Source organism: Typopeltis vanoorti, chromosome 24, assembly GCF_054136105.1.
Source record: "Typopeltis vanoorti isolate ZY-2024b chromosome 24, IOZ_Tvanoo_1.0, whole genome shotgun sequence".
NCBI lineage: Eukaryota > Metazoa > Arthropoda > Arachnida > Uropygi > Thelyphonidae > Typopeltis > Typopeltis vanoorti.
This window is the reverse complement of record NC_143572.1, coordinates 34,123,711-34,140,970: the sequence shown is the minus strand read 5'-3', so window position 1 is coordinate 34,140,970 and position 17,260 is coordinate 34,123,711. Positions and strand designations below refer to the sequence as shown.

The window sequence follows — 17,260 nt, the reverse complement described above, 5'->3', positions numbered from 1 at the left end:
GACAGAACTTCCCCCCACCTTTTGGTTCAACGTCATCTATTAATTGTACCATTTCCTCCTCATTTAAATCTATTTCCCATCAATTAATTCAGTAATTTCATTTTCAACCATATTGCAAGAGCCCTCTAAGTGGCCATTACTATAAAAATAAAATTTTTACATAAAAAAGCATTACATATTATATGTAACTCACCAGAAAATAAAGTACTCAGCTTGTGATTAACACATATGATTTTTAATGCACTTTCCTGGCAAAAAACAAAGACAATTTTCAACAATAAACACTCTATATGGTAAACAATTGATGTACATGCGTGCTAAAGGGTATTTCTCCTAATATAAATTTGCTACTTATAACTACATGCACGATACAGGCAGATGCAAATTTAAAGAAGATAAAATTTGATTTTTAATTCGCAGGGTGAAAAATATATGAAAAGATAAAGGATTACTACAATTTGTATACCGTGTTTTTATCGAAACCACATTGTATAAGTACCACGTTAAACAAAGGTTACTACAATTTCTAGACCACACTATATTGAAATCGCGTTATACGAAGGTTACCTGTACTTCTAATAAATCTGCTACAAGTCTGCAAGATTCCCTGACTAAATTGAATAACTGTTGTAATAGATATGGTATGAAGGTCAGTAATAACAAGGCAAAGACAATGAAAATAAGCAGAAGCAGTGAAAATATCAACTGCATTGTGAATGGAGAACATATAGAACAAGAAAAATATTTCAGCTACTTAGGCACGATTTTTAGTGAAGATGGTAAATTAAATATGGAAATAGACAACAGAATCAACAAAGCTGGTATGGTAGGAAGTGAACTGAATAAATTTATATGGAAGAAGAGAGAAATTAGTCAAAACACTTGACCAAAGACTAGAAATTGCAGATATGAGAATCCTGAGAAAGATTAGGGGCATGAACAGATGGCATCAATGACAATATCATATTACAAGAGTATATTAGGAAAGAACTTGACATTGTTAGCATCCAGGAATGTGGTAACAGAGCTAATCTCAGGTGGTATGGTCACTTCAACAGAATGGGATAGGAAAGATTAGCAAAACAAGTGTTCTCTGCCACAAATGGAAAAAAATCATTTGGTGGATTGATATAGTAAAAAGTGCCTTAGGAGACAGAAATGTAAGATCTTGTAAAAATAATCATAATTTAAAAATTCTGAATATTTTTACGAATGGTTTATGTTAGTATGTTTGTTAGTTTGGTTTCATAACATGCATTGTCGGCACTTGTGATGTACCCGTTATTGAAATGGTTTTGTCAAAAATGATATGTAAAGCAGTTAAAAATTTATGTACTTACCGGATTTGAATAGTTGTGCTACTTTAAACAAATTTATTGTAATTTAAAATATTAAGTTTTGTGTTTTATGAAGACATTCTCTTGTCGCTAACAAAGACACCGTGTCAGCCATTACATTTAGTTTCTCGCTACCCATTTTAATGGAGTGTGCATGCTCGTCGAAAAGTTTGATGTGTGATTGACAGCTGACAGAAAACGTTCAGTATCGTGATTACAGAGAGTAAACAAGATGTTTGGAAAGAAATTAGAACATAGGCTGGCAGACATTTACATTCGGAGGAAATTGAGTTTTTTTTTATATGACAGTCGGAGGAAAATTAATAGTATATTCCAAAAAAGGAATCGTGGAACTATGAAGTTTTAATGTGGAATAAGTATTGATAAATAAAAGGGCAATATTGCTATAGACGTTATAAAAGGAATATTGGAGGAAACGCTAATTGGAAAATTAGTAGTAGATTCCGAAAAAAGGGAATTACAGAACTGTAAGTTTTTTTTTTAAAGTGAAGAATTTAAGAAGAGTTTAAGACTGTCAATAAGCATTAGTGAATAAAAGAAGAAATTGCTATTTACGTTCTAAAGGAATGTTCGAGAAAACTCTGATTAGGAAGTTTCATCTATATTAAGGATGCCGGATCTAACTATTATTTCTACTAAAAAGAGACAGAATTGAGTCAGGAAGAATTAATGTGTGCTACATAAGTGATGAGAAAGGATCCCATGAAAATGAAGAATAAAGTCATATATCTTCGGAGAAGGGCCTTGACAGAGAGAGAGAAACTGACTATGAACATTTTGTCATTGTGAAAACAAAGTGTTTAGTCTAGTCTTAAGTGTAAGTTTATTTTTAAAAAGCCTTGGATCCAATTAAATTTGTAGTTATTTATGTAATATTTGTTTGAAGTGTATATATATATATATATATATATATTGTTTTTGCTTTATTAAATGTGTTTATTTTGTATTTTGGTCTTGAGTCAGTGATTTTTGGATTCTGAAAGCAATAGTAAAAACGAGGTCATTGCACCAATCGGAGTGAACCCTTGTGCAAATAAAATAAATATACATCCACTCGGAATTTAAAAAAATAATTGTTAGAAAAAGATTAAATAAAATAAATAAAAATCTTATACTTAAACAATGGCGCAGCCAGTAGGATTAATATTAATTAAAAATCTCCTATTTTTACAATCTGTTAATGCTGGAGTCTTCACAGGTAACAGATTGATTTGGAGGAAAATTGCAGCAAAAAAAAAGTTAGTGGTGATGTAAGTTTTTATGTAGTACTATCATATCCTGTGTACACCCCCTTGAGAGTACATGTCAGGAATTTGATGATGATGATAAATTTGAGATGAAATGCTTACAAAAATAATCACAAATATATGGGTGAAACAAAGATTAGGTATAAAAACTATACTAAAATATAGATCCTAAAAGGCTTCTTCAATTTGGCAAGATCAATAATATATAAGGAGTTTAACACATTCGCTGCCAACTATGAGTATACTTGTAGTTGGCATATGAGGCCTCAAAATCCAACTACGAATATACTCGTATGTCGATTACTGGCCTCCTATGCCAAGCACGAGTTAACCCGTAGTATAAGCACGTTAATTTGGACCTTTGACTTGTGAATAAAGCGGAGAGCACGTCTGGGAGCTTGGTAGAAGGAAAATAATTTCAGCAAAAGTATAGTATATTATAAGACGTATTGTTGCATAAACTGTGTATTCATTAATGCAAATAAAACAATTTTTTGAAGTTTTTTCGACATATACATATATTTATATACGGTATATCATCGTCTGATATATTTATTTAATTAATCAATATTTTTAATTAATACTAATCCTACCGGCTGCGCCATTGTTTAAATATAGGATTTTTATTTATTTTATTTAATCTCTTTTTCTAACAATTATTTTTTTTAATTCCGAGGCAATACTCTGTTTAAGAACAATAATAGAGAGAAGATTAGACTTAGTCAAAATGCTTACATTTGCTTCCTTGATTTAGAGAAAGTGTTTGATAAAGTAAACCAGCAAATACTCCTAAATTGTCTAACTAATATCGGCATAGATTTGAGGGATAGGAAAATAATTTATCAAATTTACAAAAATCAAAATGGACGGATTAAAATCAATGATAAGGAGAAAATAATAAATATCAGGAGTGGAGTAAGACAAGGATGTATACTTTCACCACTTTTATTTAATTTATATATTGAAAAGGCCGGCCATTCAGGAAACTAAAGATAAATGGTGAGCAAGTCATGTGCATAAAATTTGCTGATGACATAACCCTTGTAGCAGAAAACAGAAGAACGTTAAAAACAACAGAAGAACGTGAAAAATATAAAATGAAAATCAACACAGATACCACTAAAATCATTGTTACAGGCAAAATCCCTATCAATACAGAGCATATAGACATCAGTGGGGAACAAATAAAACAAGTGAAAAGCTTTAAATATTTAGGAAGCCTAATAACAGAAGATGGCAGAACAAGAGAAGACATAAGATCAAGAATAAACAATGCAATAGCCCAATTCTCTAAGATGAAAAGCATTTTAACAGGAAACCTCAACCTACAATTGAAAAAAAAAAATTAGTAAAGACATTGATATGGAGCATTGCACTGTATGGATGTGAAACCTGGATTCTAGGCAGAGAAGATGTAAGAAGATTGGAGGCTTTTGAAATGTGGTGCTGGCATCGCATGAACAAAATAAAATGGATAGAAAAAAAATCAAACCAACAAGTCCTGAGAGAGATAAACGAAACAAGAACTCTAGTAAAATCAATCAAAATTAGAAGGGATAGGTGGTTTGGACATATACTTCGACATGATGGACTTGTGAAAAGAATAACTGAAGGCAAAATAGAGGGGAAAAGAAGAAGAGGCAGACCACGGAAAAGCTTTCTTGACCAAGTCAAAGACAGCACGGGTTTGAGGAGTTACCAGGAGGTTAAGAAGAAAGCCAATTACAGAATGGAATGGAGGAAATTGCTGCTGAGCTACCAGTCCCAAGACTGATGCAACTGATGATGATCATCATCTGAGTCATTTCTAGAGTCATCTATAGGATTATAATTATCTTCGGAATCGGAACCAAATAAATCATTCCATTTATCATCGTTCAAATTAGCATAAGCTTCTAATTCTTCATCAGTAAGCTTTCTTTTACTGGCTATGGCATAACTGAAGGTTTTTATTTAGATAATTTTAAATAATTGTAAGACTAGATGCAATAAACCTTACTACACTGAATGCTGAACATCACTGACTCTGAACTCAAGTTACACAGTCGTCAGTGCATGTAAGACAAAGGTGGGGATGATATGAGATTACTCGTAGTTAGCGTATGAAACAAAATTCTGTCTGATAAGCCAGCTACGAGATAACTCATACTGACCTTGTAGAAGTGAAAGTGCTTGGTGACAAACTATGCCCGAGGAACGTGGCGGCGAGCGTGTTAATTAATATATATATATATATATATATATGTATAATGCTGTTTTGGTGATCTGAATCATGAAGACTTTTGTCATTTGTGTGAAGTCGACTTTTAAGTTACATTTAGTAGCTTCAGCACACCAGAAATCCTCACTGATGACATTTGTACAAATATGGCAAATTCAGAAGAATACTATCTTTGGTTCCATTATCAGTTGTTGAATTGAAAAGATATCAGCAGTGCATGAGAAGCTTGGAAAAGATGCAATATCTAAATGAGTTCCTAAAATTCAAAGAATACACAGAATGAGATAGGTCCATAATGTAAAAACACATTTCCTAGGAAATGTGTTTTTACATTATGGAAAATACTAAGAATAGCAATCAGAACTTTACCCACCTTTGCAACGAGTTGCCTGAGATTGTATTATGTACTAGGACTACTTGCATTAGCTCAAGCTAGTAATCGCCGATACTTTTATAGTTTACTATAATCAGCATAACCTCTCTGATTCCAATCTTTGAGTTTCTTAATTGGTTTTAAAACAATGTGGGATTAATATGCCCTTAATTTAAATAATTTTTATATCGCCGAAATGAAGTCTATTGGCTCTTTATATTTAAGTAACTTAATGGGTGCACCTGTTTGACAACTCGTATAGCAGAGTATATAAGTTCTTTTCACTATACCCTTTGGTATTAATTTGGTCTAGCTACTCACTGATGAAGCCTCAAAAAAGGCTGAAACTGGTCTGGGTAATGCCATAATGTAATAACAGCATACATTTCCTAGGAAATGTGTTTTTACATTATGGAAAATAATAAGAATAGCGATCAGAACTTTACCCACCTTTGCAACGAGTTGCCTGAGATTGTACTACATACTAGGACTACTTGCATTAGCTCAAGCTAGTAATCACCGATACTTTTATAGTTTACTATATTCGGCATGAAACTCTCTGATTCCAATCTTTGAGTTTCTTATTCGGTTTTAAAACAATGTGGGATTAATATCCCCTTAATTTAAATAATATGTATTTTGATATTCCTAAAATTCAATCTTAACTTCAACAATAATTAAGTAAATTGAGTCTTCACACCTCTATTTACAAAAACGAAAAACAATTTAATAATACTGAAATACGTTAAAAATTAAATTTCCTCCTGAACTTTAACCACAGTAACTCATCTTAAAATCTAAAAAAGATAATTAACTAAATCGTATCTTATCTGGGCCCATAACAACTAAAAAGAATATCTTTCTCTGAAAGTCAGCTGTGCCGCTAATAAAAGTGAACAAAACAGATTCCTTATTTCAATAATACTGTTGGAATTTGCTAATTCATTTGATAGGATACCACATGAAAGGCTGGTGCTTATACTAGAATGTATGGGACTGGAATATAAACTACAGTCATACTCCGACTTACGTAAATCCGGAGTTACACAATTTCTTATATGTACGTATTCCTGTCCTGCTTCATGCCTTACCACTAGTCGTATCTTTCCGGCGCCGGCCGCATTCGCCAGCATCGCACATGCTGTGAACAATCACTGACGTATTTCACATGGTCTCCATTCATACATGATTTTTAGTCTATAAACCGACTTTGGAAACAAAACTCAACATTATTAAGGATTTTGAAGGTGGAATGAAAATTTGTGAGCTTGCAAAGAAGTTCTACCAGAAAAGCACATGACAATTGTAAAATTAACAGAAGGTCTCAGCTTAATTAAGAAAGGCTTACAGATTTTGCAGGACATAGATTCTAAAGAGGAACAAATTGTAGCTACAAGGAAAGGAATAAAAAAATCATTGGCTTGCTATGAAGAAATTTTGCATGACAAGAAAAAGACATTATACCATCAGACGAATCTATTAGATAACCATTGACATCGAAATAACTTTCTTTTTTTTATGTACGAAAAACTACAATTATGATTGTATTTCTTAAAAAATATAGGTGTTTTTGTAAACCTTTGGTCCCAATTAACTAATATTTTGTATGTTTGTATATATAAATTACATGCAAAATTATATCCCGAGTTACGCAAATTCGACTTATGTGCTTTTTGTTAGTCCCACCTACCACGCAACTTTGGGGTATGACTATATTAGCTTGGTTATAAGTAGGTGGCTGACAGACAGTTAGCAGAAAGTGGTATATGGGGAATGTGAATCTGTCAGATTTAAGGTGCCCAGTGGTGTGTCCCAGGGATCAGTCCTTGGACCACTGTTGTTCATTATTAATGATATTTATATTAATGATATTTGGAAGAGGCTGACAGGAGATCTTCAGTTGTTTGCTGATAATTCAAAGATAGGCAGTGGAATAAGAGATGCAACTGATATACACCATTTAGAGAGTGATTTGAATAGGCTGGAAATGTGGGCAAACAATAATGGCTCTCAATTCCATGTCAGTAAATGTAATTATCCACTTTGGCATGATACAATATCCAACAGCATATTGCATTGGTGGGATTATGCTTGGAGTAACTGATGAGGCTCGAGTTCTCGCAGTTATGGTGGATAAACAGTTGAAGTTCAAAGGTCATATCACAAAAATTGCAAATACAACTCAGAGGATAATTGCAATGTTGAAACGAACACTGACACGAAAGGATATTGCCTCTCATTTTGCCTCTTTATAAGACCTAGATATAACTACATCTGGACTACTTATGCAGATTTGGTCTCCTGGGTTCCAAAAAAATAAAGAAACTGTGGAAAAGTTGCAAAGAAGAGTTACCAAGATGATATCAGGATTATGGAATGTAGATTATGATGACAGATTAAATAAGTGGATTGCAGACACTGGTAGATAGAAGAAAGAGGAGCGATATAACAGGTCTATAAACTTTTGAGAGAGTATTATATGATATCATTTGATAAAATGAAATTTTAAGGGGGGGGGGAGGGGTATCTGTGGAAGTTAAGATTGTGTGCAGTTGAGAAAGGGGTAAGAGCTAGCTTTTCTTCTCATAGAACTGTGAATGAGTGGAACAGTTTGCCTGTTAAAGTAGTGAATGGATCTAGTGTAAATGAGTTTAAGAGACAGCCAGTGTAGGTGATGAATGGCCTCCCTTGATGAGTCCTTAACTCCTGGAGGTCAACTAATAACAATTTGTTATATAAGGTAAAGAAACTGCTCCTTTGTAGTCTGCATTTTCTTGTATATGTGTGCTGAAACATTTTATAGGCGTGTAAAATGCTTTGAATAATTTTAAGAGTATAGTCATTCTTTAAGAGTGCTTCCTTGAAGTAAATCATTTCTTGATCATTTGACCTGGGGCATGCTTTATCCTTTAGTGTCTTTATGGACACAATAATGGTGTGAAGCATGCAAATATTTTCTGGTGTTGAATTTTTTTTTCTGAATAAAAAACGGCAATATTTTTTTTTTTTTCTGAATACATAAGACAGTGTCTGCACAATTAGCCTAGTGGCTATGTGCTTTGCAACCATATGCCTGGAAAAGGAATGTCCTGGGTTCAATTCCCGCTGCCGACGTGAGGAGCTTAAGGATCTTTCTCAGACATAACCAAGTTAGCCGGTCTTGGGCATGGACAGCAAGGTTTTTCTCCCCAGTTTATCTGGGGTTTTATCTCCCACAACCAGGCAAACTGTCCCTGTAAACACATGCAGTTGCAGCCATGGAATATACCAAAACAAAGGACTAGTCACCATATCCTCAAGACAGGTACGACTTAGAAGGGCTTAAGATAGCTCTGTAACAGGCCAGTAGGCCTAACACGTAGAAGGGAGAAGAAATAAGACAAAAGACAGTCTGCTATGATTAGAAACTGAGATAAGAATGTACAGATAAAAAAGTGTCCTGTTTTCTGCAAGCACTAAAGTTCAAAAATTGACTTCACACTAATTACAAAAGTCTCCATGATGCTAAGATTACCAAAACAGCCTCATTCTCCATTCAAGAGTGCAGATGTATATAAAATTTTTTGTGTATCTCTTACATTGGACAGATAGGATGCTTGAGAGAGAGATATGCATGAAACAATGTATTAGAGAAGTAGAGAAACAGCATATGCACAAATCTTGCCTGCCTTATCATACTACCAATGAAAATTATCAAGTACTTTGTACTATCAAGCCATATACTGAATTCAACAGCTATGGTCACAAACTCAAAGAAGCCACTGAAATAATATCTTGTCTAACACAGTACAACAAAAATTAGTCTCATTTTAAACCAACTTTGATCAGCATACAAGACCTATGAAGCTGGTATCTAGATTAGGTTATGATATGCATTACATAGCAGCTCAAGAATGAGCCACATGTTTGATATTATTATTAACATCAGACTTCCATGGAGTCTAAAGATTCATTGCAGAAAGCAAACACTGTTACACACAAAGCCCATCAAACCTTGCTTTAAACTAATTTTATATATCTGCATTCACCACAATGTCAGGCAAAGTATTCCACAAACACTTTCCATGCAAAGACCTACTTCTTATACGACTTCGGTATGTCCCTTTGTTCTATCTCCTTCCCTCACTCCATGAAAGATTTCTTCCACATTAACCAGGTAACAACCCTTGTTAGTTGTATACATCACCAGTTAGACCTATCCAATATCATTAATATATGCATTACATAATAATGGTCCCAAAAACGGCCCTTGCAGCAGCACCAACAGTGATGTTCCTCTTTTGAGATGGCACCCTCCCACACACACACAACTTGCTGATATCTATTCGATAGCCATTCACCTATCCAACTCGCTGATCTATCATCCAATCCCATCTGCTTCAGTTTAGTGATCCACTTGTGTTGTGGCAATCTATCAAAAGCCTTTGCAGAATCTAAGTATACTACTGTATATGAATCTCCCTTGTCTAATACATTCATCTTGTTATAGCACATAAGCAAGTTTATAAAACATGACCTCCCTTTAACAAACCCATGCTGACAAGCACAAAGAATACTACTGTTATCACACTACTTTTGTATCCTATATCTTGCTAACCTCTTCCAATACCTTAACTACAACTCCAGATATACAAGATCAGCCTATAATTTATTGCCTTAGCCTTATCACCTTTGTGAAGTGGAACAATTTTGCATCCCTTCCACTCCTTTGGAACTTGTGTTATTGCAAAACTTTTCTTAAACAGGTAGGCTAAGGCTGATGCTAACTCCCTGGAACATTCCCTCAAGATGCGGTGATATGTCATTAAGTCATACTGCCTTATTGACATCTAGCTTACTCAACTTCTCATATATCTCTTGCTTGCTCACATTAAATGTTCTCCCATTTCATTCTCTACACTTGAACTTTTGATTTCACACCGAGAATGAAATACCCTGATGAAATGCTCACTGCACACCTCGACTATGTCCTCTGCAGCAGTCACTAATCTCCCACCTTCATCCATTAACAGCATCTTACCATAATCATTCTTTCTTATACTTGCCACATATCAAAAAACTCGGGATAGTTTTTGTTAGCTGATTTGCTCATTTCTGCTCATTTAGTCACTCTCCTGGCCTGCTCTTTATATAGCATTGGGAGGATCAAAAGTCTGTCTCAGGTTGCGAGATTGAAGTAGTGGAGACACACTGAGAGTGGCATTAAATGAGACACAATTGAGAAAGAGAGTAAAAGTGTTGAACAAAAGAGTAGTATGACTGATGCAAAGAATGAAGAGTTGGCTTCAATGAGGGAGATAGCTTGGTTGCATGGAGTGATACACATGGCGAAGCAGGAACTGGAGCGAATGCACAAATGTCTGGCGAGTGGATCAGCTGATTGGGCAAAGGAGAATGATGTCAGTTTAATCTGGCAAAGTATAAGGTTATGCATTTTGGGGCAAAAAGATTACCCGCTGTATATTACATTGGTGGAACTGTATCCCAGGAAATTGATGAAGCCAGAGACTTGGGAATGTTAGTGGATAGGGAGTTAAAGTTTAGGGGGCACAGAGTAAAAGTGGCTAAAGCAGCTCATCAGATCACTAGGTTGCTGAAGAATACTTTGACAAGCAAGTTATTCCTCCTGTTTATCGAACCTTGATAAGACCCCCCATCTTGACTGCTGCATGCAGATCTGGGTGCCAGGGTTTCTTTTTGATGAGGAGGTGGTGGTAGAGAGGATCCAGAGACGAGTGACCAAGATAGTAGTAGGTCTATGAAATGAACCTTATGAGAATAGGCTGAAGATTTGTGGGTTACAGAAACTGGTTGACAGGCAGAAAAAGGGTGATATGATTGAGACACAAATTACTGAAGGGGATTTACAAGATTAATTCAGAGGAAATTTTTCAGAACAGGTCTGGTGGTGGGAGAACTAGGAATCATCCTTGGAAACTGAGTAAGAGTGTAGTTAGCAAGGGTGTTAGGAGTAGGTTTTTTTTTTTTTTTTGCTTAGAGAGTATTGAATGAGTGGAATAGGTTGCCAGAGTCTGTTGTGGGTGCCAATATTGTGAATGAGTTCAAAGCAAAATATGATAGATACTGCGCAAATGCTGGATAGTTTTTGACATGATGTTTAGGCCTGTCTCGATGATTCTAAGCAATTCTTGGAGCAGCCTGTAATAATAATAATAATAATAATTTAAATCATTATTATTTAAAGAACTCTTTTTGTGCATGTGTGTGTGTGAGAGAGAGAGAGAGAGCTCTTATATTATGTGCCATTTCTATTTTTAATACTATATTATGAGCATTTCTGAATATTATTTAAGCATATTTTACTTTCATATTATAGTTATTTTTCCCAAATTCTTCCAGATGCATTATTTAATAATAAAAAATAAAAAAAAATCCAAAAACTGAAAGATGCTGAGTAATAAACATAAGTTTTGTTTGGAGTCATATCTGTATATACTGTATATGGTGAATTTCAATTGGAAGAGCAAGACATTGCTTGAAATGCTTCAACAGTTAAGTTTACTCACTTAATGGTTTATACAAACAGATAATTTCAAAACTACATTAACAATAGAATAAATTTTAAAAATTATTTTCTCTTAAAGAAGATGAAAAAAAGATTGGGAAGGTGAAAAAGGAGGTCAACTTCTTTAAAATGCAGCACATGACAGATACAAAATACCCCCCCCTCAATTCATTAGTTGTTGTTTTTTAATAAAATATCATTCCAATTACAAATGAAATATGAAAAAAAAAAAGGTATATTTTTCCATGTTTTCTTTAATTTATTTTTTATGCTGTATAATGATAACTGGATAAATGTAAGCCAATATATTAATTTTATTGAACTTAAAATTACTGTAGCAGTGTTGCAAAACAACTAAGATCAATGTGATCTCATATATTTAAATTTTACAATGAAAGATTATGGATTAAGATTACCTCACATTAAGAGAGAAGAAAATATGCTTACTTCTCTTCTGAACTGTCCTCTTTTTACAGACAAGCTACTCCAGTGATTTAATTTGTTTCTAAATAAGTTTGTAGCATGATTTCTCATATTTTCATACTGCCAGATAGCTGCAAAAGCAAAACTTGAAGCACTAAACTAGAAGAAAATTAAAAAGAAAGAAAATTATTTTTTTAACCCTACATACAGATATACTCAAAATATACACTTAAGTATTTGATGGCTGAAAATAAAATACTTCCAAAAATCAAGAATTATGATAAAATCTGTTGTTAGAGTAGCATATAGACTGTATCTGTGATGAATACAATTCTATATTTATTAGAAAGGATATTCCTTTTATTATGAAAATACTAATTAATACTATCAATACATAAAGATGAAGAAATTAGAAATTTTATTTGCATGCAACAGTCTTCATCAGAACACAGGAAGCATAAACATCCACTGACCTTTGTCAATTAATTAGCATATTTAATTATCAAGATTTTGCCTATCAAAAGAATGTTCTGTAACTATAACAATAGTTCCAAACAATAAAAATAATAACAAAACGTTTCATATGTGTGTGTGTGTGTATTATTAATACAGAGAATGATCGGTTAACGAACATAATCCGTTCAAAGACGATGTTCGCTACCCGAATTGTTCGTTAACCGATCATCGATTTACCATAGATTTTTATGGGTATTTGATTAATTCGTTCTGGAGACCCCCCTCCCCCCCCAAAAAAAAATTATATAATTTCTTACTATGTTTATTTATAATAACAATAATACATACATACACAGTCTTGCATTTTCATCAGTCATGTTTTTTTTCCCGTTTGTGGGGCGTTAAAGAATCTGTCCAATGTCAATTGCTTTTCTCTCTTCTTCAGGATTTTTCGGAAGTGATTAATAGCATTGTCATTGTAGAGATCCCCAAGCCTATTGACCTCAACCTGGTTTGGGTGCCATTCTAAGACTGTTGTTCTGACATCCTCCCACTTCTTCAAAAGATCTTTAATAGCAGATGTCGGCATTGGTCCTCTTTCGTTTTCCTCTTTTTCTTCTGAAAAAGAGCAAAACACATCTCGCTGAGTTTCTTGGTGTTCTTCATTCAAGAGTTCTTGAAGTTCTTCTGTCGTCAGATCATTTTCACATTCCATTATGAGCTCTTCAATGGCATCTTCAGTCACCTCCAATTCCAGATCTCTAGCAGTTGTCACAATTTCATCCATAATTTCAGGGACATCATCTCCATCTCCCTGAATGCAGGATGGACACAGCTTTTGCCAAGCAGAATTCAACTGTCATTGAGTGACTTCTGACCACGCCTTTTGAATGAGCTGGATAGCTTCAAGAATATCAAATTTTTCTTTCCAAAACGTTTTTAATGTCATCGTCGAGGAGAACTGGCATGCTTCAGAACACCGACGAAACAGCGCACGAGTGTACAATTTCTTGAAACCAGCAATAACCCCCTGATCGATTGGCTGAATCAATGAAGTGGTATTTGGAGGCAGAAACTGAACTGTCAGCCAGGGAAAGTCTTTCAGCAAATTATCTTCAAGGTCTTTTGGGTGTCCTGGTGCATTGTCCAATAGCAACAGTGCTTTCAATGGCAATTCATTGGTCTGAAGGTAATCCTCGATGCTTGGGGCACAAACTTTAAACAGCCATTCTTTGAAAAGAACCTGCGTGACCCATGCCCTTTCATTCGATCTCCACATCACTGGCAGTCTTTCTTTAATTATGGAATTTTTGTTGAATGTTCTAGGGTTCTCAGAGTGATAGACAAGAAGCGGTTTAAGCTTCATATCACCACTAGCGTTAGTTAGCTCCCAAAAGTAACGTCAATCGGTCTTTCATGGGTTTATGCCCAGGAATATTTTTCTCATCTTTCGTGATGTAGGTATGGTTCAGCATGCGCTTCCAAAATAAACCAGTTTCATCACAATTGAAAATTTGTTGTGGACAATATCCTTCTTTTTTAATGAATTCTTGAAATTTGAGACAGAACTTCTCAGCTTCTTTATCTGCACTAGCAGACTCACCGTGCATTACCACATGTTTAATGCCAGATCTCCTAAACTTTGCAAACCATCCAGTGGTAGCCTTGAATTTTATCTCCTCATGTGACAAATGTGGAGTTTGTTTCTTCAGTTCTTCAAAAATTTCCCTAGCCTTCTCTTGAATGATAGTCATACTAGTTACATCTCATTTCATTTCCCTTTTTTTTATCCAAACTAAAAGCAATCTCTCCATTTTTTCATGGATGGCACATATTTGTTTCTCAGATGTGATTTTCATTACTCCATTAGCAGCTTGAGTCTTCTTGATTATATCTTTCTTAGCTAAAATTGAATTGAAACATGTCTGCCTACTGTAGACCTGTTCAAGCCATACTGCCTAGCAACATCAGACATCGTCTGCCCACTCTCTACCTTGGCTATTATCTCTTGCTTGGTTTCTATGGTGAGCACAGTTCTTGACACTCCACTCTTTTTAGGCCCCATAATATTATCAGTTTTTTTTTTAAATAAAAAGTTCAGAAAAGCACTTACAAAAATTCAGAGAACAGAAATCAACTAGTGCATAAAAAGGTTATGTATACAACTGTCAAAGTCTCGTTCCAGAAACCGTTCATAGATGGAAGTAAAATACAGTTCTACAAATCTTACATAGTGTCGCTTCTTCTTGTGTTTGTTCTGTGAAGCGTTCGTTATCCGAACATGCGTTTGTTGTCCGAACATAAAAATCTTTCGTGAAAGTGTTCTTTGTCCGATTTCTTCACAGTCCGAACTGTTTGTTAACCGATCACCCACTGTATATTTGATATGACTAACTACAAAAGAAATCCATTATGAATTCACACCAGTTAAAAAAAAAAAAAAAAAAAGTTGGTAATTAGGTTAGGTATCCAGAAAGGTAAACACAAACCAAAATCAAACAGTAATTAAAATTAATATAAGAATTAAGTTCATTTCAAATTATTATTCAAAATATATTAACATGCTATGATAATTTACGTAAATTAAATTTATCTTACTATTCCAAACAGATTTATAAAAGAATGACATTTCCATGAATTAATAACTCTTAGGGAATTTAACCTCTAAACTTCTACTGTGAACATTGAAAATGATGTGTTCTGTGTAGGATTTCAAAAACATATTATATAAAAATTAAATGTAATCAGTAAATGTGAACAAAGTAAAAAATAAACATACTTCAATTTACTAAAATATGACTGGCACAATACCATATGTTTTTAAAATTAAATTTGTATCAAGCTGTTAACCATCAATAATCAATGTAGCATTCTGTAAGTAACAAATTACTACATAGCAATGGAAGATGCATTATTTAATGAAACAGCAAAATGCCTCTCTAGAAACACTAATAGCTAGGGACTCAGTGAGGAAGGACACATATCACCAACACCAACTGTCATACTTTTTCTTGAATTCATTCACACTATTTGGGTTCACCACCTCCCAAAGGCAAGCCATTCCAATCATGTATCCCTCTATAAGAGAAAAATCTAACTCTCTCATCCCTTTCTTGACTGTATTCATTACCAACTCCCAATACCCTTTCATCCTCCCCCTCCCCCATAAAATGAAAAATTCTATCTACTGGTATCCTATATGACACTTTCAGAAGTCTGAAAGTCTTTCATTTCCTATTTCTCACGTTTGCTCGAATTCTGTGTTTTTATAATCTACATCATAGTCCCAATATCATCTTTAACATCATTCCTGATTATCCAATATAAAATGAAAAATTCCATCTACTGGTATCCTATATGATACCAGTTCAGAAGTTTGACAGTCTTTTATACGTTTGCTCAAATTCTCTGTCTGTTTTGATAATCTACATCATAGTCCCAATATCATCTTTAACACCATCCTTTACACCCTCTCCAATGTATGCATCGCCTTGAAAACCAGTAACTATGATCTTGATCCCATATAACAGTGAAGTTATATCAAAAACTTGTAAAGAGGCAAAATGACTTCTTTATCCATGTCAACGTTTGTTTCAGAATTGTAATTATTTTCTAAGTTACAAATGATTTGGAATATTGAAAGACACTGCTTTGGTCTCATAGGGAATCTCCCCTTTTCTTAGCTTGATCACTTTCTTCTAGCATAAGTCCACCAATATAATGTGCCATTGGATATCTCATCACACCAAAGGGTATAACTTTACATTTGCTAACAGTGAACTGATAGCCATTTCCATACGCCAGTAATTTCAGCTTATTCAAATCATTCTGCAAGTGGTGCATATCATTTGCATTGCTGATGATGCAAAGATAAGCATCAGCAAATCCTTCCCAATGTCAATGTAAATATTGAATAAAACAATAGACTAAAGACCCTGGGGCACTAATACCAACTGTCACCTTAAATCTTGTATATCTTGAATCAATTTTATAACCAGTATGAATTCCATCATGCTGGACCACAACTTACAACTGAGAATAAAACTTAACTAGTATGAATGACTTTTAATAACCGAATCAGTGTGGTTTATTTTTTATCCAATAACCAAATTTTACATCACAGAATATTATATACATATTTGCATTTAAAAAAAAAAATTTTTTTTTAATGCTATGAGCCACTATTCTTGAGAGATGCTTGTGACATTAAAATTAAGAAATTGAGAGATACTTGTGACATTAAATTAAGAAATATAAACACATTAGTACAAGAATATTTTAATATTTACCAAATATTTCAGTATGAAATTACAGACTAGCCTCAATGGCTTGATAGGAACAGTTTTTGCAAGGTGGAATACAAACAATTGATCATTCAAAAGTAGAACGAGCCACGTGATGTTACATTGCAAAGCACTAAAGAGAGGTAAATTTCATCAGAGTGATGAATAAATGATAGGTATTAATTCACAATTTCGTATAATAATCTTAATTTATAAATTCAATTAAAGATAATATTAGACTATTGTAGGAATTAGGTCTCAATTAAAAAAAAAAAATTTAAATATGTAAAAATCTCCCATATGTAAAAACTGTTCCTATCAAGCCACTGAGGATAGTTTGTTAATTTCAGACTGAAATATTTCATCATCACGA

General features: G+C 34.0%; 1 protein-coding gene across 2 annotated transcripts in view; it reads right to left on the bottom strand.

The window, feature by feature from the left end:
• rho-7 (rhomboid family intramembrane serine protease rho-7) overlaps positions 1 to 17,260 on the bottom strand; it is a 141,330-nt gene that overhangs the window by 91,009 nt on the left and 33,061 nt on the right. For both annotated transcript variants that reach the window (XM_090413817.1, XM_090413818.1), the window contains exon 3: positions 12,173 to 12,307. In XM_090413817.1, the coding sequence (XP_090269943.1) occupies positions 12,173 to 12,307 (135 nt within the window). The remainder of the gene's footprint in view (positions 1 to 12,172; positions 12,308 to 17,260) is intronic.